This window comes from Tachypleus tridentatus, chromosome 6 (assembly GCF_004210375.1).
Source record: "Tachypleus tridentatus isolate NWPU-2018 chromosome 6, ASM421037v1, whole genome shotgun sequence".
Taxonomy (NCBI): domain Eukaryota; kingdom Metazoa; phylum Arthropoda; class Merostomata; order Xiphosura; family Limulidae; genus Tachypleus; species Tachypleus tridentatus.
Window position 1 is genome coordinate 134,606,506 of NC_134830.1, and position 27,677 is coordinate 134,634,182.

Genomic DNA, 27,677 nt, shown 5'->3' on the forward strand with positions numbered 1-27,677 from the left:
CTAGCGCAGATAGCCCTCGAGTAGCTTTGCGCAAAATTCGAAACAAACCAAATAAACCAATCCCTCAGAGCACCTGGGAAATTAGTTGCCCCTTAAAACCCTCCTGTCAGCAGACCTGTTTATACCCATTTCACGTAACACTACTGTTTGCCACCGAATAAATTAGAGGTATCGTTAGGACTAAAAAGATTCAGAGCTCGGGCCCAAAATTCGTTGGAATTTTCAGCGTTTCAGTATATAACATGGTTCACAGTTTTCTGTACTGGTTTCTAAGAAAACCAAATGGTTTTGACATACGATGAAGTAGAATAGAATCTATATATAGTTTTGGTTGTTTGTTTCCAAAATCTCACGGAAAATTGGGACATAACGCAAAACCTAGGCCCATATAAAATGGCTAAGGCCTTACACGTCATCATCAAGTCATACAAAATGTTCCTCTAGCAAACAATATAAAATGTCTACATTACAACACTAAAACATAATTATCAAACTTCAACCATTTGTGCATAATGATAAATTTAAAATCTGTAGTTCTAAATTCTTCCCATTACAGCTCTAAGTCTTTACAACATTTATAAAAAGTACAAAACACTACTTAAGTTTCAGTCGGCTCTTACCGACTGCAGACGTAAAGTGGTAGTACTAGTTACACCAGAGGCACTTAGTAACTAATATTTATTGTAGCGACCCTTCTAATACGGGGAGCAGTGTCGACAAGTCCTAGAATGTCCGACAATGCGTTTCACATGTGCAATAAGTGCATTTATATTTACCTTTCACTCTCCAATGAAAGTATCATTCATATAAGTTAATTTAAAGGAACTAGCTTTAGCCAAAATGATAAGTTTCATCATCAAAATTGTAGTTAAAACAAAAAAACATAAAAATATATTCGTTTTCCATATATTGATGATCAGAGGCAGCATTGACTGCTCACGTTGATTTTAGCGTATCAAATAGTAATAATCTATTTTAGTTGCTAAGATACGAAATATTTATACTTGTTAAGTTTGTAACTAGCGTTGTTATATATAAACAATTAAGAACAAGTTACTTTGAAAAAGGAATAGTTTGAACTTTTGAAATCAAAATGAATATTGGGTTAGAAGGCTATATAAAGGCAAAATTTGAGAACAAGATAAATGTGTAAGCGAACGTTTTGTCAACCTTATAAAAATTATAACTTAAGTCTTATGTTAAGACTGAGTGTCACTATGTGATACTGTTAGTCTTAGTTATAAGGATAAGGTATGATTAACTAAATTTGTTTGTATTAAAACCTTTCAAAATGAAAGGAAAGAACTAAAACCTAGTATGACTATGAGCTACATTGCATGTCACTTTACTGTAATAAGGCCAAAGGTTATTAATTATATCACATTGACACAAATTTTATTTATACCATATTTAAGCCCATTTAATAAGCTCTTTTCAACTGCTATCACTTTCAGTTGAACTTCACAAGAAATACATCTATAATTCTTCATTTAAAGACCTAGTATGGCTAATAACTCTACAGCCACGTTATTAATAGATAATTTCGGTAATTTTGTTTTGTAACATGCATCTAATCAGTCAAAAAGTAACTTATTTACTTTATGTTACATGTAACTTCATTAAGTACTTATTTTGTGATGAGTTAGTTGTATGTATAGATTACTTGGCTGATGTGACATCATAAACAAGCTGTTATTTTATTTAAAAGTATAAAGATAGATTAACTGCTACCAATGATTCAGCTTTTTGGGGGTATTTCTAGTATTTCAAAGATTTTAAATTATTCAGTTAATAACATTTAATATTGTGTACAATTAAATGTTGACATTATCCTGAAATGAAAATTGTCATTCACAAGAGAAATTTACTAATCATATTACATACTGATACCAAGTATGTTATATAATGCTTCAACCTTTCATTTACAAACATAAAACAGTTGTTGTATAGCAAAGTGGCATTCAATGTTTTATAAATACTGTTTTTTAATAAAATTATAGGCTACATTCATTGAAATATAACCAAGATCTGTATTAATTACAAACTTTTATTTAAACAGTATAAATAAAGGAAATAATAAATGTTTATAAGTGAGCTAGTTCATTGACATAATGTTTGATTGTATTAGATTTTTCTTGTGAAACACAGAAAAAGTTGAACATTGAATCTGTATATTTCTAGATAATTATAAGCAGTGATAAGTAAGAGAAAACATTTAAAAAGTCATTGTACAACATATAAATATAATTTAAATGTTAGATGTAATAAATACATGTACACTGCTTAGAACTCAAAAACTGCAACAAAACAGTTGGAGTTTCAGAATTTATGAAGATTATATGATTTTGTTGACTACAATAGTATAGATTTGTGCAGTATCCAAAATGTGTCTGTTGTAGCAGATTCTATTTTTTGACATGTACTGTAAGGAACGGCTTCATCATAATCTTTATTTATTCATGACGTGCCCAGTAATGATCATTTGCAAACTCTATTTGTCAACTGAATATGACTTACGACCGTCAAAACATTGTTTGGTACTTTATTTTAATTAAGGTTTTAATACCCATGCCAGCTGTCTTTAGAATACAATCTTTACTTATAATTCTTGTTTGGCAAGAGTGCTTAGATATTAGCCTATCATGATAATTTAAGGCATTTATTACTAAAATAAAGTAAATGTTGAAAATAGCAGTGGAAGTGGTCACTTGTTAAAAAAGCTAGTATTGCTGATCATTTAAGCATGGTATACAGTTTTCAGTATATTAATCCTATGTGATCCAAATGTATTGAAGTTGATATATCACAGTCATAGTTTTATGATTTTTTCAATGCTAGCAACACAGAAAACATTATTGTGAATACAAGGAATATGACAAACTGTTTGACTTTTCATTTACGTAAATAGAAAGTTTTAAAAGAGACTGCACTGAAGAAATATTCATTTAAATATTTGAGTTCAAAACTTAGTCAGATAAATGTTTAGCAATTATCTTAAATGGTTCACATCTTAATACATTTTATAGCAAGTTATTAACTAAAGTTACAAATACTTTATGGTTAACAAAATAGCAGAAAATAAATTTCCTATTGGTAAATCACGGATACATATTAAAAAATAAAAATGATTCAAGTATTGGTTTATATAAGGCACCACATACTAAATCAGTGAGAAACTGTCACCAATGATATACCTCTTTATGAGTAGTATCTAGCAAATGTGATCAAATCACTTCAAAACTATATTTATACATGTGGTAGGGACAGCTGATATGGGTTTAAAACATAAACTAAATAATGTTTTAACTTCTTTAGGATATTTAATTAAGTTTTGTAACTAATTACATAAAGACTGTTGTTTTGAATACATAATAAATGCAGTGTTTGTTCTACACAAGAAACATTTACAGTTGCTTTTATAAATGAAATAGATTCATGGTTTTGTAGTGAGATGTCCTCATGAGATTTGTGATTAAGATTCAATTTTATACTTGTTAAAATTAATGCAAGCATACAATTTGTATCATGATAAATACAGTGGAACCCCTCTAAGTAGCCACCCCTTGAAAGGGGTCATTCAATCATAGTCCCTTTTTTTGTTTACATAATCCCTAATTATGTACAGTGGAACCCCTCTAATCAGGCCAGTTTGTCTCAGTCCCAAAGGTGGCTGCTATAGAGGGGTTCCACTGTAAAGGGTATCGATATATCCAGTTATTAAACTTAAGATTTAAAAGCTGTATTTTAACTTTTTATTTTCATAGTTTAAAAAAATGAAAAAATTGAATACAAGGAGCAATGTTGGTAGTAACTGGTTTTAAAGTAGCTAACCATGTGAAATTTTCATGGAGTTAGACTTACTTTTTCAACCATATAACTCAGATGCAGCATTTGTGAACCAACAAAAGAAAATACACATTTTCAATTGGCATTTGTTTAGTGTAACTTCATTAAATAATTTAAGAGGTTGTGTTAATTCAAGAATATACTTAGTTGACAGTTACATGTTTTCCACAATAATTCAACAACTACAAATTTGAAGACTCAAGTGTGTGAATGGACAGGTGTAACAATTTGTTGAAGCGAGAGTAAAAATATAACACTTTATTGCTGATAAAAGAAAATTGATGATTATACAAGTGGAAGGACTATTGAAGAATGCTAAAATTAAAATGTGAAGTAACTGATACAAAGTAAACTTGATTTATATAAAATTAAAAGAAAAAACACAACCAGCAAACTGTCTAGGTATGTAAAAAATGAAACTTCCACAGAATGCTTCTCACCTCTTTCAAGATTGAAACAAATCACTCTGAATATGGGAAAACTACATTCATAATTCAACTTTTCTCTGTAGCTAACAAATTACAAAAACTGGATCACATAAGAAATTAAAAAGAATCTTTGTAATAGTATTAATAATGGGGACATTTTAAGTTTTAGGTATATGTTGATCGGAAAACATTTGTATGTAATGATAAGTTAAGATAGGTTCTTGAAACCTCTTTCAGGTAATTTTCTTTACCATATGGTTGTGGAACAAGTGTGGGAGGAAGCAATTTTAGATTCAGTACTAACTTCAATGTGAATTTAATCGAGGGGGTGCAAGTGGGAAACAACTAGGTAGTGACTGTTGTACAGGTAGGTTTCAGGTGGCATAATATGTAAAGATCAAGAATAACAGTAATATTGTGTGGCTCCACATGTTGGGAATACTAATTTTGAGAGAAGGAGACAGATATTGAATCTTATCAATTGAGATACTGAAGTTCAATGGATATGCTTAAGTTGTTAAGTAATCAAAATTAGAGTGTTCCACAGAGGGGAAAAAATGGTGACTGCAAGATACATTCATTGATCAAGATGTCTAAGTTAAAGTGTTAGGAAGAAAATTAAAGATAAGCATCACGCATTTGAAAGGTTTAACTAGTTTACTAAGACAGAAAACCTAGAGGATTGGAAAAATCTAGAATTGGTTAAAAAAATATATTACAACATCAAACAATGCACATGAAAAAGATAAACTGAAAATTTCAAACCTAAGAGTAAATATTTCTTTAAATACATTAAAGGTAAGCATCAGGTTAAAATGATAATGGACTATTGAGGAATGCTGAGAAAAGAGTTGGTTTGGAAGATTATGTGATAATTGAGTTGCCAAACATTATTTTCTTCAGTCTACACTAGAGAAGAGGTGAACAGTATCGATTCAGATTCTAAGAAATTACTTGTGGGAAATATAAAAGACCTACATTAGTAACATAAGTATGCTCCCATGGCCCCCATGACTACAGAAAAGTCCCAAGCCAAAATGTGACCCAAAGGGTCTGACTAACATGAGAATGATCAATAAGTAATATAAATGTATGGAACCCAGTTACTTTTCATGTGTAGGTGGAGGACTACATTTTTTTTTATTATGTAGCTGAACTACATAAACATAATATTTGCCATAAAATTGTAAAAAAAAAATTAAAGATGGTAAAGTTCCTTGGCGATATAATACTTTTCCAGTGGTATTAAAAGAGTTAAGAATTACATAAATAATCTCTTTTTAAATTTTTGTGAGTCTTTGAGTAGTGGGCAGGTGCCATAAAACTGGAAGCTTTCTAATGTTATTGAAAATAGCAACTACTATCAAGAAAATTATAGCCAAGTTAGCCTTTCTACTATTGTGGTAAACATTTTGGAGAGATTGATTAAAAAAACTTTGCAAAACCACCTATCAAAGTTTATAATTCTTTTGGATAGCCAGCAAGATTTCACACATGGAAAGTCTTACCTCATGAATCTTTTAACATTATTCAAATATCTTACTCCTTTTATTGGTGCAAGATTGATATACCCAGATTTTCAAAAGGCTTTTGCAAACTGCTATATAAAAGACTTGTAAAGGAATTAGTTCTATAGGTGTGAGGGATAAATCAGTTTAATAAATTAAGGTTAGTAAAGAGGCAAAGGGTTGTAATAAATGGAGTTCAGTCAAACTTCATTGAAGTTGCAATTGGGATATCTCAGGGGCCTGTACTAGGACCTAAAAATCATCTTGATATATATTAATGATATTGATAAGGGAATGGTCAAAATATTGGTAGAGTTTGCTGATGATACTACAGTTTTGGATGCAGTTGACTATGAAGAGGATGCTTTTGTTTTACAAAAGGATTTAGATCATATGGTGAACTGGGCAAATAAATGGCAGATAGCATTTAATTATGTCAATTTCAAGCTAATGCATGAGAACTTCCTTTATTTAAACTATAATTACTACCTTCATAGAAATCGACTGTTATGGAATTAAAGAATCTTGGTTTGTTTTTGTCTGTAACGTTGAGATTTCTGTTCTATAGTTCATTATGGATTTGTTTATGTAATCTTCCTTCAATTGTTAGTTTAGATAGATTATAACTTGCCTTAAAAGTGCTAGCTCACCTACTTCTTAATACATATAAAATATTAAAAATATGAGGCTATGTAAAACAAATTCTAGTGTATTACATTTAGTGATATATATAATCTCATGGTCTGGTAAGCAGATAAAAAGCCCATGACTTGCAGTTATACAACACAGGCAAGAGTAGATCTGTTACACTGCAATACATAAGATATATTTGTTGTTTATTAAAAGCATTACTTTACTGGTGATATTTCTGAGATTTGTTTATTGTTGCTTTTTAGTATAAGCTTTTGAATTAGGTTATTTTCTTCATCTTCTGATTCGTTTTCTTCTAATTTACTGTTATTGTTATTATGTGTGTTTTTATTATTGAAAACATTACCGTTTCTTCATTGAATATTTCTGTTTGGGATATTTTGGTACAAAGTCCTGGCCAGGTACTAATTTGCAGAGTTTGTAAAATACATTTTGATATAATAAACTTGTAATTTGTTATCTTACCTTGATAGTAGTAGTGTAATTGTCAAACAATTACAGTAGTATCCAATCAGGGATCTCTTCTCTGACAGTCTGAGGTACTTTTGAGTTATTTAGTTGTTCTTAGATTCTCATAATCAAATATCCAAGAAGTTAAATAATAATAATATGTTAACAAATAGTTGAAATTATAATAAAGTGATTACGGAGTTATAATGTAGATCAACAAGGCTGGGTTGTTAAGTTTGAAACAAGCCATTGTAGTTTTCACTGAGCAGGTGCATCCCTATTTCCTTCTATACTTCAGTACTACTACCACCTAAAATGGAATGCCATGAAGAAGCACTCCACCTTATGTTTCTGGAGTTAAACCTACCAGCAAATCCAATGGTAAATCAGATTTCAGTGTTAAATCATTTATGAAAAGTTTGTATGGAAGAACATATTTACCTCAACAAAATATCTGAAAGTAAATAAATATCAGGTGGGTTTTAGTTATGATAAATGCAAGATATTACATGTGGTTTATTGTAATTTGAATTCTAACTATAATTTGGGTGGGAATAACTTTAACAGTGTCATTAAAGAAAGGGATCTTAGGGTAACAGTCAATCAATCTCTAAAGCTGTCCAAGCACTATACTGCTGCTTGTGGTAGGGCAAATAGGATTTTAGGTTCTATCTATAGAAATACTGAAAACAAGTCTAAAGATGTTATAATTTGATTGTATAAGTCACTGGTTAGGCCATGTTTGGGGTATTGTATTCAGTCTTTGGCTCCTTACTGTCCTTAGCTAAGACAATTTTTCATATAGAGTGGTTGGTCTATGGAATGGGTTACCTTCAGATGTTGTGAAGCAGTAAATTTGAGTGAGTTTAAAAGAAAGCTTGATAGATATATGAATGATAAGGGCTGGCTTTAAATTTTCATTTAACAGTTTTAGTTTAGCTTAGAAGATGGGACAGCCAAGATGGGCCAACAGGTCACTTGTTGCCCCTAAATATTATGTTATATTAAGATGACATCTGAGCTGGAAAGACTTGCCGTACTAGGTTAAGATTTAAATTGATAATATAATAATTGTAGGGGGTCTGATTAAGGTGTTTAAAATTGTTAATGAAACTAGTAATGTTGATCCAACATCTTTTCTTTTGTAATTAATGGTGAGAATGGTAGGACTAGAGGATGTAAATATAAATATTCAGTTAGTTTTATTTTTCTGATAAAGTGATTTGCCTTTGAAATGGGTTGCTTTTGAATATAGTAAAAGTGTTAACTGTAAGAGTATTAAATAGAAGACAGTAAATGTTTGAATGATATTGTTATCTTTTAGTTTTTCATTTTCATTTTAGCATTTATCAGGTGGGACAGCCTAGATAAACCAAGAAGTCCCTTCTTATCTTTAAATCTTATGTTAAGGCTAACCTAAATGAGAAAGTTAGTGAAAGAAAATATTGCCAACCATAAGTACCTTATCTACTGTTTAAAAGTACTTGTGTGTATTTTCTCATAGCAAAGCCACATCAAGCTACCTGCTGAGTCCACTGAGGGAAATCAAACCTCTGATTTTAGAATTATAAATTTGTAGACTTACTGCTGTAATTACCCTTGAAGAAATAATAGAAATGATGGAAAGGTTAGAGCTACAAAAGTTTTTCCTGCTGCAAAGAATTGTATATAAGGTTTTTTTTTGTTTTGTTTTTTTGTATATGTCCCCAATATAATCACTGCATTCCTACAGTTGCTTAACTTATCAAGTTGAATTGGACTACCTAGTGATCTCATGATCAAACATTTTGAATTTTGTTTGCAGATGCTTTATTGGAGATAAGAATCAGAAAATAAATCACAGTTGTCACATAAAAAAGGCATAGTGTGACCTTTTGAGCATTATTTCATTTCTGCAATATCAGTGAAATGTAATTTCTCTTGAATATGCTTTTTCTATTATATTTCATTATATTATTGCTTCGCAAAGCAATCAACTAATATTATATTTTTACTCACTTGCTATGTTTGAGGATTTAATATTGCATTTACACATACTCAAGGAATTTGGCTTTGCTTGAAGAATTTCATTTTTTTAGTTGGTTTTCCCAATCAGGAACACATGATCCATTCATATTCCTTTGATTATGACCAGTGAAAGTGAACATATTGCATGGATTAATTACAAAACAATTCATGAAGGAATGTAATTTTCCTGATAGCTTTCCCTTAAGTGAATTTAATTTCATTATTTCTATCTTTATGTTTATAAAAATCATTACACAACTTTGATAAATTGAGATTTGTTCATACAAATCCTTTGTGAAACCTACCCATTAATCTTGTAACTTCCACACATAAACTTTGCAGTTGAAGCAACAATGAATTTAAAAATTCAAAACTATTTAAATGTATCTGTTAAATACCTACTAAAGTTGCTGATATTATGATGTCTTTCATTTTAATGGAAGTGATGGGTTTATTTATGCTATAATTTTATAAAATTAAAAAGTTAAAGTGTGGTCATACAACAGAATACTAGCTTAAATATTCAGAATACTGATGGATTTAATTATTTTATTTAAGTTATAATTAGTTGAATTGAATTCAAATGTTTTGTTCTTTTATTAGAAAGTATCCTGAACGTGATGATAAGTACCTTACAAATGGAACAAAGCTTCTAGAGAAAAAAAGAGAAATTTCAGAAGTTGAGGATTTACTGAAACAAAATAAAGAGGTTATTTATGGTGTTCCTATTTATAGTGTTGTTTTGAAACAAAAATAGTTCTCATAATGTATTGTACTTGTTGAAAAGGCTTTATTTATAAAAAAAACACTACAGATTTTTGAGGATGTTTTGTTAGAAATTTAATAATTATTAACTAACTTTTGTTAATAATTTAAAATTAAGAGAATTACACAATATGATTATTTTTAAATAAATTAAAGACCTATCAATTAACCACTGCAGTTTAAATCTAAGTTGTTTTTACATAATATAAATTTATATTTATATTATGAAAATACTAATAGTCTGTCATACACATACACACAAGAAATTTATCAAGAGTATTGTCAGTTAAGAAGTAGTTCTCTAAAAGTCACAAAAAATGAAACAAGAATTCAGTTAAAGGTGAGTTACCTTCACTCCCAGAGGGGGTGAGGATATTGCAATTGGGTTTGTGTCTATGTTTCCACACGTCTCAAAAAGTAATAGACAACTGTACACAAAAGTTTTACATAAGATGACAAGTCAGTGTGGGACAATATTCCCAAAATTTGGTTTGTACCACTTTGAAGCATTTTCTTTACAATGGGAAGGCAAGGCATATCTGTAATCTGGGGTAAACAACTCTGTAGAGTGGAATCAGATTTGTACCAAATTTAATGGCAGATTAAGAGTTGAGGTTTCTCATCACACGACAAAAAATGATCTAGATGTTAGAAGAATTTTCCGAGCATTTGAAGGTGAAATTTAGCATTATCCAACATGGCACGCAATCTTAAAAAGAAGTGACAGGGCAAGGATATGTAATCTCTGTGATTGCTCCTGTTTTTATCTAGGTAAAGAAATATGTTAGGTTTTATGGTCTGATGCAAATGATCCAAATACAGTAGTTATCTATTACAGAATCTCCAGACTTACCTAACTGATAAGATTTGTTAAATTCTAAATGACCTTTAATAATTTTTATTGTATTTCATTGATCTTGAGATTTTATGGCATGTAACAGAATGTATGATAATAATATACATTATGTGAGGCAATCATTAGTCATCAGTTTTCTGTTCAAACTTGTATATGTAATAAAATGAAACACAGAAACTACAAAATTTTCATAATGTCATTGTAAATCTTCAAGTGTTTCCATATAAATACCCACTGTTTCAATTTCGCTTTACTCAGGACAGATTATCTAAATAATATATATATATATATATAGTATGTGTAGTCTTATATTTTATTTTGTATATTTCTGAATTTTCCAGGAATTTAAAATAAAAGCTAAAGAACTGGAGGAAAAAAAGAAAGAGTTGAATGAACGAGAGAACAAGCTGAAAGATTCATTTAAAAAGTTTGACAAGTTTCTTGAGGTAAGCACTTGGAGGATAATTCAATAATTGATATTGAAGTCGTGGAATACTAACATTCATAAAATATATGAACTGGTGTTAAGCGTGCTATTAACTACATCCATGTCAAAGTAATATATCAAAAAGAAACAGTGCATGTGATTTATTATATATTATTTTGGAAATTATACAGCTTAAAATGAATAAGTAATTAAAGTAGAAAAATATGCAGTATTGTCTTGCTGTTGAATATAACTCCAGAATTTGCTAGAACATTATACAATTCCTTATTGTATCAAAGAATGTTGAGCATATATAAAATAAAGAATGGTCATGGCAAAGGCAGAATTTATGAGTGTTCAAAATGTCTTGATCATAGATGAGATAGGAAAGGAAGTTATCAGAACATTTGAAAAATTTGTCTGTGATAGCAGTGTAAGAAAACAGTCTAATACTGTATTATTAGTTTCTTTCATATTCAGGCACCTGTTAGCAAACAATCATTCATTACATTATGCATCACTTATTATTATTTTATCATATTTACAAATCATATATGTTACATTTATGTTTATTTTTTTAATTGCTACTAATATAATGAACAATCCTCTCTCATCCAAGTCCTAAATCACAAATATAGATCAAACTATGATGTTGTAATTTAATTGTAAGTCAGATGCCACTGAGCTTAACACTGCACAATATACATTGTACTGACTTTCTTTCTTCAAAGAATTTAGTTTAGTTTTAGGAATTGAGCACAAAACTACACCAAAAACTATCTTTGCTCTGCTCACCATGGATATTGAAACTCAGATTTTAGCACTTTAGAATTTAGCTGTGCCGCTGGGAGGTTTTCTTCAAAAACACATGTAAAGTTTCGTAGACATGTGACATCCACGTATACTGAGTTGCAGTGGTGTTTCAAGGAGGGCACATTGGAACAATGAGATAATTTTGAGAATCAGAAAAAATTAAATTTCATGTGGAGAATTTAGAAATCTTTAAAAAAAAGCTGTATCTCACAAAGAGGGAAACATTTTTCCAAAGAAAGCCTACCACTATCCATCCCCATGCCAGAGTTGCAATGTATAATTGAAAAGTTAAAATAAATAACTAAACGTATATATAAAGTATCAGGAGTAGAACAGCATTCCATTTATCTGTTTACATCATGTTGGTTTTAGCTGTGTGTAAGATAATGTAGCTTTCTAAAGAACTACATTTACCAACCACTCTGCATTTGAAACTTGCTCCTCAAGTTTAATCAAAATATGTGAATTATCTTTTGTAAAATGTTAAAAAAGAAGAAAACAGATCCTGGGGAAACCACAGAATCTCTTTCAATGGACAGATCAACTTGAAATAAATTTTACGTTCAAGTGTCATATAGAATTGTCACAGTATATTAAGACACTTTTGTTAAAATATGTTCTACATTTCTTTTTGATATAACGAAGATAAATGATTTTAACAACAACTAGTACAGTAGTAATTAGCATTTTAATTGTTATCGGTATTGCATAAAACTAATTACTTTGGACTACAAAGGAAAATCACTGTTTTTGCCCTTTTTAGAAATTGTTCATCTCCTGAGTACTTGTACTTTAACAGTCATTTCTACTCTCTACATGCACAAATATTTTTGCATGCCACAAGCCTTGAATTCCCACTTACCCCACGATTAAAATGGTTCACTGCACCTTTGCATGTAAATCATCACATGACAACCCTCCACCGATAGCAGTGCCATATACCCTCCTGATGCATGTGACTCCCTCTATTTATTTGTATTGAAATATCCCATAAAGTTTATTTCCTACTACTTTAACCTGTCAGTTTGATATCTTTGCCATTGACATTTCATGTATTCTCTCCTATTCCACGTTTTCCTTTAACTATATTCTTCCTTCTTGCCAATTTCTCTTCACTCTGTTTCCTACCTTTATTCCTGGTCTTATTCAGACAGGCTTCTATGTTCCATTTCTGCTCTTCATTGTTACATTACTCAAATAGGTATCAAAATGTCATACTTGGGTATATTATCTTCCACCTAGAATTTCCCAATGAGTGGTTTTGTATTGGAGATGGACAAATCAACGTAAATCTTCACACATATGGCAGTCATGCTTCTTTATCCTACCTCATTCTAGTAGTTGTGCTTTATCCCCATGCAATGAGCCCTGGAGATTGAAGTTGTATGCACATGCACTTCCATCTTCTGTGCAATCCTATCTGGAAGATGGTGTGTTGTTCAGGGTGATGGTTATCCCTTTGGTAGTTCACCTCCAAGAATTTTTCTACCTGAGGGTGATGTACATTGCAAAATAAGCTCAACGCAGTCTAGATTTATTATGAATTGCTACATTGGTACATCCTTCTATACGCTCTATTTGAGGTTGTGTTCTCTAATGCCTGTTTGTGGTTGTGGATGGATCAACTGTTCAAGTTAAGGTAGATATGATGTGAATCCTTCTTCTACCAAAGGTCAAAAGATGTATACCTAATTCCACTTGTTTAGGTCTAGAATTGACCAGCTGAATATTGTCCAATGCTTTACTAGCCATTCTACAACATGGAGCACACCCTTTGTTAGTTTTTTTGTTCTTGAATCTGGTCCTCCTACCTTCTACCCATTTTTACCACTCCTATTTCCCCAATAGGTAAAAGGTATACCTGGTAAAGAAATGGTGCATCTCCCACGTCTTCCCCTCTAAATGAGGGGGTCACACTTCAAGGGTGTTTTTTGGATGCTTTCAAAGAGTACCTTTCTATATGCTTCTCACCAGCTTTTCCACTTCTTTAATGTGAGAGAAAGTAAGATATCATATCACAAGTTATTTTCTTACACTGAAAATATATTTCCAAAAGTACCTACCTCATCTCATCCTTCCTCTGATAGTTTGGTAGAACTGAATTCTGTCAGGAGGGTATGTTGCATTCCTATTGTTGGGTGGTTATTACCTGATGATTTACATGCAAAAGGCAGTGAACCATATTAAGTGGGGTAAGTGGGAGTTCAGAGCTTGTAGCATGCAAAAAAAATGTTTGCATATAGATGGCATCACTGAACAACAATAGCTATATCTGTAAGAGGTAAATACCTCCCAGAAATATATTTTAATGTAGAAAAATAACAACATTGAAAAGAGAATCTATGAAGTTGAGGCCCAATGTGTTTCTTGATTGACCATAATCTCTACTGTAAAGTGCACTTTTGCCTATTCAAAGCTCATCCATCATCACAACTTGGGTCAGCAAACCAAATAAATACATTTAGGCCTTTTATAATGGTGAAGTGTATATAATATTTATGAGATTGTGAGTCATTTTCAATTCACTGTACAATAACCTAAATTAATTTAGGTATGTGAATAATGCTATGATATCACACCTAAGTAACATTTGGTAGTTCTCTTGTACTTGCCCATAAAATAGGATCATATAATTACTAAGAATAGAAAATAATCTTGAGAAAATTACGCATACTTACAGTACTCAACTTATTTTATTATTTTCTTATTACTTGCTTGAAAACTGTAACTGTATCATAATACTAAAAATCTAATTAAAATAGAAATAATTAGCTTCATTTCTGTGCTAAAAGTATCATGCTAATGGTTAGTTGAGAGTACTGTTGTCTTATAAATTTGAACATATCTCATTCTCTGGTGTGATGAAGAAACAGTAGAGAATTATTGAAGCTTTTAAGCCTAATACATTATTTTAATTTTTTTTTTCACCTGATATATATACTTATACATGAATGATATTTCATTCTGCTTCTTTTATGTATATAAATAAATGCAAAAGTTGTTTTAAATTGTTCTTTATAAACTTTATCAACAAATAACTTTTAGATTTAAAATTAAAATTTTACTATCTGTATCCCTTTTAAAACAAATCATGAATAAATTGTCTTAATAAAGCACACAAGATATATTTTCTCTGTTGCTTGATAGGAAAATGATGCTAAGAGTGCTAAAGCACTGAAAAAAGCTGAGGAAGAAAAAGAAAGTCAAAAGCAAAAACAAAAGGAAATTGAAAAGTAAGAACACATTTTCAGCCAAATAAAGTTACCATAAATCTCTGCTGATTCTTATTGTGAAAAATAGGGAACTAAGAAAATACTTGTACTTGCATGATTTTATGAGCTATGAAAATTGATTAATTAATTTTATAATTTTTATGGTATACCTTGTACCTCTAGACTTAAAGAAGACTTAGCCCTTATTCAAGCTAAACAGAAAAGACTTGAAGAAAATGTTGCTAAATATAAAATCTTTAACAACTTTTTGGAAGCCACTGTCAAATCATCTGAGGAGGTAATATTATGATATATATTGATGATAAATGAACAAATTATAAAGCAAAATCTATGTAGAGTTTATAACACAAACTAATTTTTACTTAAAAGGACTGATATGGTATACAACACAAAAAAATACATTTTTTTAAAATCATAATTTGAACATAATAGCTATTTTAGAATAGTTATAATAAGATTTATATTTAGATGTGCAACTCCACTTATAACATCAAGTTTCAGTACCTTTTGCTAAAATAAACCAACTACAATTATGCTTCTATTATATTTACAATTATTATATACTGTAGTCAGGAGTCAGCAACCTCTTTCCACACAGGGACCAGCATCCATGTCTGTGAGCAGATGGAGGGCCACATTAAGTTACAAACTCAAATTCTTTTTTAGGACCCCATGGTCCAGGTAGATGAAATATTTCATTTGAGGACTGAGGGCCGTCGGTTGCTGTAGAAGAACAATTCCACTGAAGTCTGACCAAACTTATTTATGAAATATTTCATTTGAGGACTGAGGGCCGTCGGTTGCTGTAGAAGAACAATTCCACTGAAGTCTGACCAAACTTATTTATGAAATATTTCATTTGGGGACTGAGGGCCGTCGGTTGCTGTAGAAGAACAATTCCACTGAAGTCTGACCAAACTTATTTATGAAATATTTCATTTGAGGACTGAGGGCCGTCGGTTGCTGTAGAAGAACAATTCCACTGAAGTCTGACCAAACTTATTTATGAAATATTTCATTTGGGGACTGAGGGCCGTCGGTTGCTGTAGAAGAACAATTCCACTGAAGTCTGACCAAACTTATTTATGAAATATTTCATTTGGGGACTGAGGGCCGTCGGTTGCTGTAGAAGAACAATTCCACTGAAGTCTGACCAAACTTATTTATGAAATATTTCATTTGGGGACTGAGGGCCGTCGGTTGCTGTAGAAGAACAATTCCACTGAAGTCTGACCAAACTTATTTATGAAATATTTCATTTGAGGACTGAGGGCCGTCGGTTGCTGTAGAAGAACAATTCCACTGAAGTCTGACCAAACTTATTTATGAAATATTTCATTTGAGGACTGAGGGCCGTCGGTTGCTGTAGAAGAACAATTCCACTGAAGTCTGACCAAACTTATTTATGAAATATTTCATTTGAGGACTGAGGGCCGTCGGTTGCTGTAGAAGAACAATTCCACTGAAGTCTGACCAAACTTATTTATGAAATATTTCATTTGGGGACTGAGGGCCGTCGGTTGCTGTAGAAGAACAATTCCACTGAAGTCTGACCAAACTTATTTATGAAATATTTCATTTGAGGACTGAGGGCCGTCGGTTGCTGTAGAAGAACAATTCCACTGAAGTCTGACCAAACTTATTTATGAAATATTTCATTTGAGGACTGAGGGCCGTCGGTTGCTGTAGAAGAACAATTCCACTGAAGTCTGACCAAACTTATTTATGAAATATTTCATTTGAGGACTGAGGGCCGTCGGTTGCTGTAGAAGAACAATTCCACTGAAGTCTGACCAAACTTATTTATGAAATATTTCATTTGAGGACTGAGGGCCGTCGGTTGCTGTAGAAGAACAATTCCACTGAAGTCTGACCAAACTTATTTATGAAATATTTCATTTGAGGACTGAGGGCCGTCGGTTGCTGTAGAAGAACAATTCCACTGAAGTCTGACCAAACTTATTTTTCATTCTCACTTGGTATCTGGCAGTGAAAACAAAGAACTATATTATTCATGTTTATTTATAAAAACATACAGTTTTTTAAATTCATCTAATTACATATTCAAAATGCCTTAAAAAATAAGAGTAAAGCACTATTTCCTATGGAGTAAAAGACAATTTCTGGTAACATAGCAAGAGTAATAGCTTTTTATCATATGCTATAAAATAATTTTAAGTCTTTGGGTACAAGTAATTTTGAATGAATTTATTCTAAATTCATTATATTTTCAATGCTCACCTTTCTTCTTCACCAATACTATACTTATGAAACAATCATTGATAAAGTTAGTACTTTGAGCCAAATCAATAACCATTCACTGTTTGTTTGTTTGTTTTTACATTTGCCTGTCAAGATTTTGCCATACAAGATATTAAGATTTTTGACTGGAATAAATAAGAATTTTATATTAATAATAATTAAAATTATTACACTCTATAATATTATGATTTTTTGAAACAAAAATAATTGACATATTCTACTAATTGATATTTTAAATTTCGTTTTATTTGTAGTTAAGCACAAAGCTACACAATGGGCTATCTGTGCTTTATGAACCACAAGTATTGATATCTGATTTTTAGCATTGTCAGTCTACAAGTGTACTGCTGAGCCACTATGGTGCAAGTGATTTAACTATTCCTGTAGTTCACTAATTGTATTTCTTTTTTATTATCTTTATTTAGATAAATATTAATTTTTACAGAATATGCTTTATGAAAAACATTTTGTTAACTTTCAAAATTTGTGGTGCTTTTTTAAGAGATTTAGATGATTTTTGGAAATAAATTTAGTAAGAAAACACCTTGAGCAAGTCTCATGACAGTAGCCTAGATGAAGTCACAATGAGGAAACACTGACTGAAATAAAAGTTTGTCTTTTAATTATTATCTGGAGAGTACAGATGTTTTTTACTAACTTTATTTTCAAAATTTATAAAAAACAGTTAAACCATAATGCAATGCTTAACAAATGGTTTTGTTGTCCTTTGATATAAAACACCTAAGATAAAAAATGTTTAATTCGATGTTTTTACATTGATGTGTACACATCCTAAAAGTAACACTATTAATCTACTTTCTTCCAGTTTGAAGAAATATGCGATGTGATTAGCTGGTATGAAACATTAATTGAAACATATCAGGTAAATTAATAGTACCCATCAAAATATTTATCATTCAGCTTACTACATATACTTAATATCTATATTTGACTTATCTGGTAAATACACTGATTAAACCAGTATTTAAAGTAAAATAATTCTGCATTTCTGAAGCCATTTGTTTCGTTTGTTTCTGAATAAATTATAAATTTATCACTGTTGCTGTTTCTCAGTGCAAAGCTACACTATGAACTATCTACACTTTGTTCACCATGAAAATTTTAACTCTGGAGTTAAGTGTTGTAAGTCCATAAACTTACCGTGAACCACTGGGGAACACTTATTGCTGAAAGATATTTATATGTTTATTGTTATTTTTACTTTGTACATTTTAAAGAAGATTATTAAGGACTGGCTGTAGTGGCACCAGTTTAATTGTGTTTTTCTTTAGTTAAACTAATTAAAAATATATTTTACTTCCAGTACAGAATTCTATGTAGGTTTCAGCTATGTCTTTCCCCAGTATTTTTTGTCAGTGTCTCCTCACCTTGGTGGTACTTCTCCTTAATGTGCATTTTTAAAATTCAGGAGGGCAAATAGAGTTCTTCAAGAGTTCAAAATTATATTTGTAAAAATTAAACCATAAAAATTGACTATTATTGCCTGACAATTTTTAATCAGTAAAATATTTTAACAGACTAAAAATTTATTAGAATGGTCATGAGTGTTCATTGTTAGATGAAGGTAGTGGGAGTGCTGACACAAAATACGTTGGGAAGCCCTGTTCCAAATAAATATATAAATGTTACATTATTATTAACATAGTTAATACTCTTAAGTTTTATTACATCACAATTGCACAAAGCACATTGTAAATATTTTTAAATAGTGTATATTAACTATATTGGTTTTTTTTAACAAAAGTTTTAATTTACATACATGTTCAATGTCTTTATTCATAAACACTTGTAAATGTATTTAAATTGTTGCTGTGCAACATATCTTAAATGTATTGTTATAAGTTTAATATTATAAGAATTGATAAGTTTGCTAAATGATATCCTACATCTGCAGGACCTCATGAACAGAGAACAGAAGTATGAAGATCGGATAGAAGAAGAACGAAATAAAATGATAAAATACACAGAGGTAATGTTTAAAATACACAGAGGTAGTGTTTAAAATACTCAAAGGTAATGTTTAAAGATAATACTTTACAGTTTACCATGAAAAAATAATCATTATAATTATGTTTGTTTGTTATTAAGCACAGTTTATAGAAGTGTAAGTTTGCAGACATACCACTGTGACACAGAGGGGCCATTATAATTAATATAGTATAAACAAGATATGATCACAATAATTGTTTGTTTGAATTTCACGTAAAGCTACATGAGGGCTATTAGCACTAGCTGTCCTTAATTTAGCAGTGAAATTCTAGAAGGAAGGAAGCTAGTCACTACCACCCACCATCAACTCTAGGGCTACTCTTTTGCTAATAATTAGTGGGATTGACCATCGCATTATAATTTCCCAACAGCTAAAAGGGCAAGCATGTTTGATGTGATGGGGATTCAAAGCTGTGACCCTCACATTGCATGTTGAGCACTCTAACCATGTGGCAATTAGAAAAATTATCATTACTTGTAGAATTCAAATTGTGTATATATGTATATATAGCATATTAATACTCAACAGTTAAGTAAAATAAACAAATCAAAATAAAGGATCAAAAACAGTAAATTCAATCCTCTGGCTAATGATAATTTGTTATAGACAAAAACAAGCCCAGAGAGAAATAAAAAATGCTGCACTTATCTAAAGGATCCCCAGAGTAATGGCTATAACGTGAGATATAAAATTTTTCATGTGAGACTAGCAAATGATGGTTAGGACTCGTAGCTTGTGTATCGCCACCATAATGTGGATCCTACTTCTGCAGTCATCTTTTAAACCTAGAGCACATTTTATATCTCACATTACAGCTTCTATCCTGAGGATCCTTTTGTTAGTGCAGCATTTTTTTTATTTTTGTCTTGACTTGTTTTTCTTTATATATATATATACTTTTCTTCTATTTTAAATAGGAGAAACAAAATGAAATACTTCAATATAATAACAAATTGGCAGAGTTGCAAACTAGATTTGACAAGGCCCAAAATGAAGCAATCAAATGGGAATCACGTTGGGCACACATAAAGAACACTGCAGCCATGAAAACCTTGCTACTGGGTCAAATCAGAATGTGAGTTATGAATTATTCATAATATTTACAATTTAGAGAGTATTAATTCAGCCCTATAAATGCATTATTTTGTATTAACATTTCACTTGAATTCTTTACTATTTATACTTGGATGATCATAACTTATTCATGATATCATGAAAAATGTTGTGAATATATTCTAACTAATTGTTTTATTATTTTTAGTGAAGAAATATATTCTTATTATTGACCAACAAAGGTTGATATGTTTTTTCTAAAGAGCTTTTGTCTTTGAGCTTCTTTAGAGAAAACAAAGTAAGATATAATTTCATTTTTTGTTTACATTAATATTGTATATTATGCTTTTAGCTCATTATGTCCTGTTAATAAGTTTTTGTAGTCTGTTAGTTTGAGAATATCTTTTCACAGTGTACTTTGAAATATCTTGTACTGATAGTTCCAGAAACTCTTACATTATGTAATTATTAATTTCATAACTCTAGCAACTTTTATATTACCAATAAATTTATTTAGCTACTATCAGATTTTATATATTCACTAATTTTATAAAGACAGCTATAAAAAATGGTATTATCAGTAAGTTTTTTTTATAAATAGCAATTTTTACATAGTTGCTAATTTGTAACGAGAACTGTAAATGTGAATAATCACTAATTTTAGAAGGTAAATCTAGCAACTTTTGTATAGTAATTAATATTATAAGATAACCTTAATAACTATTTCATTTCATAACTAGTAATTTTTACATAATCATTTGTTTTGAGTTTTATAATTATGGAAGATATCTTTTCTTTTTTTCTTACCTTTCATGATCATAGGGCCACATATAACCTTTTCCAAACTATCAACCAATACATAAAGACCGAAGTTGAAATGGAGAACACATCTGAACAGTTAACCGAGGTATGTTGGAATTGCTATAAATAATCACTTCTTTTGAAATTTTTATTCTAAAAACATATTTTGGTGGATTTTATTAGTTTATTTTTTAGTTTTTATTAGTTTATTTTGAAATTCATTTAAGATGTCATTAAACTCCACAGCAGAAATGTGTTTTACTGTATTCAAAAGCACAGGAGATGTGATGTGTAACAAAGTACACTGGTCTTCTCACATTTGTGGCTAAATAGATTAATTTTATTTTGTGTACAGGTGCAGCATTTTATAAAAGACTGGAGTGAAATCGTGGAAGAAGTGCAAAAACAAGAAAAAGTATCTTCAACTCAACCTCAACTGTCGTATAACACTTAACTTTCAAATTAAAACTTTTACATTGCATTTCTCTCAAATTTATATATTATGATTGTGACCTGGTTATTCATTAAAAGTTTAGAACGGACTACACATTCAAATACTGGAGATTATTCTATTAGATACATTGTAAAACATAGGGTAAAATATATTAATATTCTAATTCAGAAACATTATATAGTCATGGACACCTGTGGATACATATATGAATGTTTATTCACTTCACAGTTGTGGCTTATAGTAAAGCAATAACAACAATCCTGATTAACCTCAGGTTTTATTTTTGTAGGTGAAACATGATCATTGTTTGTATTTTACTAAAAAGTAATTTTAGTAAATATTTTGGCCAAGTGACCTAATAAGCTTTGCTAGAGTTTTAATTTAAGATATCCTCAAGTCAGGTGTTTGAATTTAAGATATCCTCAAGTCAGGTGTTTGAATTTAAGATATCCTCAAGTCAGGTGTTTGAATTTAAGATTCTAGTAGATGTAAAAGAATTACACATTAAGAAAACTTTGGGTTATTTATAAGCACATAAAACTAAAATGTTTCTCACTGTTTCCAATACACAGAAAGTTAATTCTTCTTGAAGTCATGTTAATCTGCCTGAGGAACTTACATGGTACCAACTTTGTGAAAGTTCCCATTTAACTTTAATGTGAATTTGTGTCACTGAATGACATATCATGCAGTGAAACCCTCCACCAACAAAAGTGTCAAACACCTCCACATGTAAATCCAACCTGTACATTCATGTCAAAAATTCTTTATCCTTTTTCTGGACAAGTTATTCAAAGACCTGTTTCTTTTTGCTGAGATTTGTTGGAATATTTTATGTTAACAACTTTGTGTTTCAACCTTTCACTTATGAATCACAGTTAATTATGAATTTATTTTCTGTTTAAATGAGTGCCCAGTCTCTCATCCATTGTGGCAGATTTTCCAAAAACACAGCCTTTTTTTTCTCAAATCCATATCACTCTTCCACCTATTCTGTTTACCAGCAGACATGGTGGGGTTTTTGTCATTTCCCTGCTTACTAATCTATCTTACATCTACTCATCTCTTTCCTTCCCTAGCTATTTGATTGAGGCCTCTATGTTTCTACTGTGGCAGAGTCTCATTTCACTATCCACTCTATTTCAATTTTCACAATTCCAAATTGTTTTCCTTCCCTTCTCTTTTCTTACCACTCTCTTACTCCTTAGTCCATATATCCTCTATTTACTCTCCATTGTCTGACAGGGTATTGTATGTTGTTCTTCATCCATTTGCTATTATCCTTCTCTAACACCTTACCACTTCTTCTCTATTGCCTCTCTCTTCTAGTTTTCCTTCCTTCTCCTTTTTACAAGTGCTCATCATTGTTCTGGCTTTTACCCTATCAACTGTTCTTGAATCCATTATCACTGCTAATATATTCTTTTCTATTATGATCATTTCTTCCTTCATAAGACTCTATATACTTAGGAAGGCAGGCTCCCATTCACTTATTTCCTTTTTATCTGTTTCTCTCATTTATGGACATTATGCTCCAGAAAGAATCCTGTGTCCAGTCTGCTTTAGTATTTACTCATCCTTTGAGGTTCTTTACTTTTGACCTCTCATTTACCTACAGACATTTTCTCTCTACACTTACCATATGGATCCTCCAACTCAACCAGATCGTTTACTCTTGTTTTGTTGTGATTAGTCATCGACCAATTTGAGTTTCCTCTCACCAGAATCACCTCCTCACACACTCTCTAGCAGCCCTCCATCAACAGCTTGAGAAGGTACTCTGTGCTGACATGTGGACTACTCCACGCTATTTCAACCATCTAGACGTTTATTTTCCAGCATCATACATACTTCCACCAATGACAATTCTTTAGTTGGCCTTGCACCTCTAACAGGTGAGAGTTTCCTTCTGTTTATTCTTTCCTCATCTTCATTCTATTTTTGGATCCCACTATGTAGCTAGTGTTACCTTCAAGGGTATACTTACTCAAAAACTTCACTGATTCAGGATAGCTGAAAGGACTTGTACCATCTGTCCTGACTTAGTCAGTACCAAGTGTGTTGATAATGTTATAAAACATTCAATATTCAAATCCACACTATAACTATTCCATGGGCTATCATGGAAAAAGCTAGTTCCAGAGTTCTGTATCTGCCTACTTCTATGGCTAGTATTGCTGCCTTTTAAAAAAAGGGTTTTATGGTTACTCCTTCCACTGTTTCATGTAAAAAAACCTTTCTTATATGTACCCAATGGGGATCGGGAATCATTCTTCAGGTCTTCCTAATGCGAATCCCTTCATTTGAGTAGAGCACAGGAGACTCTTGCCATATACCTGATCCCAGCCACTGGAGTAGTGAATCTTATAGAATTTCACCAATTGAGCTCTAAATACCAGGGGCTAGAATGCAAGTGAAAAATGGGGAAGGAATATTTCTTGAGTGTATGAACCACCACCACATTGCATCTACACACATCACAATCTCCAAATGGAATATGAATATATATATATCACATAATTAAACTCTTATATCAGTGTGTATTTATCATAATTTCTACTTCCACGAAAGCCTGAACCCACTATACGTAACAGAGGAGTAAATGATGTTATTCAATTTTCAACTGTGATGTATCATTCACACATCCTAATTCCACAGCAGCTAAGGACTCCATAACGTCTGATGGTCAGTTTTAATCCTATAAGTATCTATACTAATTGTGTCCTATAGAAAAAAATAAATACACAATGTTCTTCTGCAACTGGCATAAGTGTTTGATGGTAGAAAACCTGGGCAGAGATACTTATCAACTGTGCCCTTCTTCCACAGCTAGTTTTAACCTTGAGAATGTGTGCACACAAGATACAGTATCAATGGTCCCAATCTCTTTACAGTTATTGGCCATCCAATGCCATGTGTATGAGTGCTTGGATGAATATGTATATATTCCACCCATCCTCATAACATAATTCAAATGTTTTTCTCTTCTAATCATACTCACTGGATAAGATTACACACTACTGCCTACAGGTGCACCTCTCTGAACTTCTTATCACAGTGTCCATACTCCATTGGCTTCCTTCAAGCACTTGCAAGGAAGATTAGTGGAGGATTTTTCTGCATATCATTGCACAGCAGCACAAATTCATGTAACTTTATGTGTGAGTTTTAATAAGCCTGATAACATGCAAGTTTCTCAGGCAGACTCGCTCAACTTCAAGAGGAAAATAGTTTTCTATGTGTAGTGGTATTTATCAGAAATACATTTTCAGGTAAAGAAAATGTTAACTTTTACTACTTGTTTGTTGAAAAATATTGCCAAAGCTGGTAAATAAGACATCACTAAGCATTGTAAAGAATGTTAAGGATAGTCCTGAAATTAGTGCCTTCTTTGAAGGCTTGCATTATATAAATATAGCTGAACCATTAGCAGCAAGATAATACGAACACTGCAGATAGCCCACTGTGTCTGTTTTGCAAAAACCAACAAACAAATTTTCAGTATATTATTATGTTTTATCTAAACAAATAGTACATTTATTATCTTAAACAGTGGGTCAACTTAGTCACAATCTAAGTTTATAAAAGCTTTTCAAAATAAAGATCCAAACAGATAAATTTGTTTTTCAAACTTCACACTAAGCTATACACTGTTTCTTTTGAACTGATAAGGTAAATAGTGAATGCTATCCACCCCCATTCATGGACTAACATTGTTGCAAACTCTATGTTAACGTGAAGATGACCTAAGAAGGTCGAAATGTTGTTCTCCATTTTAATAAGTTTTAAAAACCATACCAGCTGTCTTGAGATACATGCCTGCCCTTTCAACTGTGGGAGGGGTTATAATGTGATGATCATTCTTTCTGTCTACTGGTAAAAGGGGATTCCAAGAGTTAGCAGGGGTGTTGCTGACTAGCTGTCCCCTTTAGTATATCACTGCTAAGTTAGGCACAGCTAGCTCTCACGTAGCTTTGAATATGCCCCTGCCTGATAGCTTAACAGTAAGTCTCACAGCTCACAATGCTAGAGTTCATATTTTGGTACCTGCTGTAGGATAATCACAGGTAGTCCATTGTGAATGAAGAAAAAATGAATCATAATTGTAAACTCATAGTGTATTATTATTTAATCACAATGTTAATGTACCCTCAAGTTTTTATTGGATCAAAAGTGTATAGCAATAAACTTTTATGTGAGATCTAAATTATTGTTAAAGATTTTATTTCTATATAGAACGAGACATTTTGATAGCAACTTCCACAGAATTATTTGTACATAAAATCTGAATAAAGTTTTTTATTAATTATTAAAAAGAGTACATAAAAATATCAACTTTGTCATTTTTTATTCACATTTAAATATAGATATTATTAACTGAAAAAAATATACATTGAAAAATCTACATCAAGCTTTTTACTGTTAGACATTGGTAGCAGTGTCATTGCTTGTCCTCTGTAATCTGAATTGGTATTCCAAAGTAAAACTTAAACCAACAGGTACAGTAATGTTGTTTTTACTGTACACTATAACTTGGTAAGTATTAAGCTTGGTAAATACAGCAAATATGAAAGACATATGATACAAGGAATAAAATGAACATGGGAAGCAAACAAAAGATTAAAACTTTATTATGCAGCAAGAGATAGAATCTTTATCTCTGTACTACATTTACATGATGGCTACAGTAGACAGGACTTGGACTTTTGCATGCTACCTAAGTCAGATCAGATTATTTACACCCAACAAAACACAAGAGAATAGTGTATATATCATAGTATTTGGTTATATCAGATTTTAATGTGGCATCCACAAACCAAGATCAACATTGTTGATAATTTCTCATTACATACTTAAAAGTTAAATTCCAGTTCATATTAACTTGTACAAAGACCTACACCAATCTTCTACTTGGGTATGACTCATACCCCTATGGAGTAGTTACACAGAGATACGACTACTGTGTTGCATAATTTGTGCCCAATGTGGAGATTTATGGATTAGTGCAAGTTTACCTCTAAGCACGGTAGTGCTTGATATGGAGGTTGGTTTGAGACTAAAACGGCTGTCCCACTCAATGTTATTCCAAGATGCTTACAAGTAACTGCTGAAGTTGAGTTATAGCCTTATTTGAGCACCTAATTGCCATCACTGAGTGTTTCACAGCTTGTAATACATACCGAGAAGTGTTGCTAAGATGTATAACTGAAAATGAAACAGCTAGTGTTCACCTTTTTCTTCTCCCATGCTAGCCACAAAATGAGTGTTACTCTTGCAATGGATTTAGTATGATAGTAAATCATTTTAAGAATACTCAGGAAACAGGCTGTCAATAAATGCAGTAGTGCTACTGATAAGCTAGACATAATTCTAGTGTAAATGATGTTACCATTACCCCTTGAAGTCAACTATCTTACAGATATATATAGTTTCTTCATAAAGCTTAAGTATAGAGTGAAACAGGAATTACCAGCCAGTAACAGATTAACATTAGATGACTGTAATATGTAGAACACTCAATACTATGTTCATTACAAAACCAGCATTCTTAGAGAGCCAACCCGAATATTATGTATGAAGAACAGGAGTAAAAGAAATCAATACACATGATGTTAAATTTCATTACACACATTTATAGAGCACATTAACTTCCAGTCAGAGGTAAAATGTCACAAAACAGGTAATAAAAAACATTATGTTAATATAAAATGACATATGAATGGCAATGCCAAAAAAGTGTAAATATGAATATAGTGTGATACAGCTATACATGTTTCATGTTCTTTCCTTACTGAAGGTTCCTCAATATTAAGTCCCAAGAAGTCAAGCTAATGACCAGTGATGATCAATAATCTATAAGTGTATAGCCTGTCAGTAATGATGGGGCAAGTACTACCATCCCATAGTATACCCTAACCTTAAATTTCATAGCTAACTGAATTAAATAAATTCTGCAAAATCAAACTTGACCAAAAAAAAGGCAGAGATGTTCAGTTGAGACAGTGAAATGTTGATTAGTTCCATTGTGAGCCAAACAAAATTAGGATAATTCTTGAAATGAATTAGTGGGGTATTCATAGAATTGTTTGTAAAAAATTAGCTAGAGCTTCTA

General features: G+C 31.4%; 1 protein-coding gene and 1 long non-coding RNA gene across 7 annotated transcripts in view; one reads left to right on the forward strand and one right to left on the reverse strand.

Annotated features, from left to right (window-relative positions):
* LOC143253730 (coiled-coil domain-containing protein 42 homolog) lies at nucleotides 1-25,772 on the forward strand. 6 transcript variants are annotated; one of them, XR_013029825.1, is made up of 11 exons: nucleotides 1-1,149; nucleotides 9,494-9,599; nucleotides 10,853-10,957; nucleotides 14,899-14,984; nucleotides 15,147-15,261; nucleotides 18,073-18,129; nucleotides 19,162-19,236; nucleotides 20,175-20,332; nucleotides 21,133-21,217; nucleotides 21,467-21,966; nucleotides 21,997-25,772. XR_013029825.1 is itself a non-coding variant. In XM_076508036.1 (10 exons), exons 1-10 carry the CDS (start codon nucleotides 1,094-1,096, stop codon nucleotides 21,563-21,565), a joined length of 942 nt encoding a protein of 313 aa, XP_076364151.1. In that variant the 5' UTR covers nucleotides 1-1,093; the 3' UTR covers nucleotides 21,566-25,772. The 6 variants fall into 6 exon arrangements, 3 of the variants coding, with proteins under 3 accessions (XP_076364151.1, XP_076364154.1, XP_076364153.1); XR_013029827.1 differs by having other exon boundaries at nucleotides 22,027-25,772; XR_013029826.1 differs by having other exon boundaries at nucleotides 21,467-21,938.
* Nucleotides 9,661-27,677, reverse strand: part of LOC143253731 (uncharacterized) — a 26,372-nt gene continuing 8,355 nt past the window's right edge. Inside the window, exon 2 of the long non-coding RNA XR_013029828.1 lies at nucleotides 9,661-16,967. This is a non-coding gene — a long non-coding RNA (uncharacterized LOC143253731). The remainder of the gene's footprint in view (nucleotides 16,968-27,677) is intronic.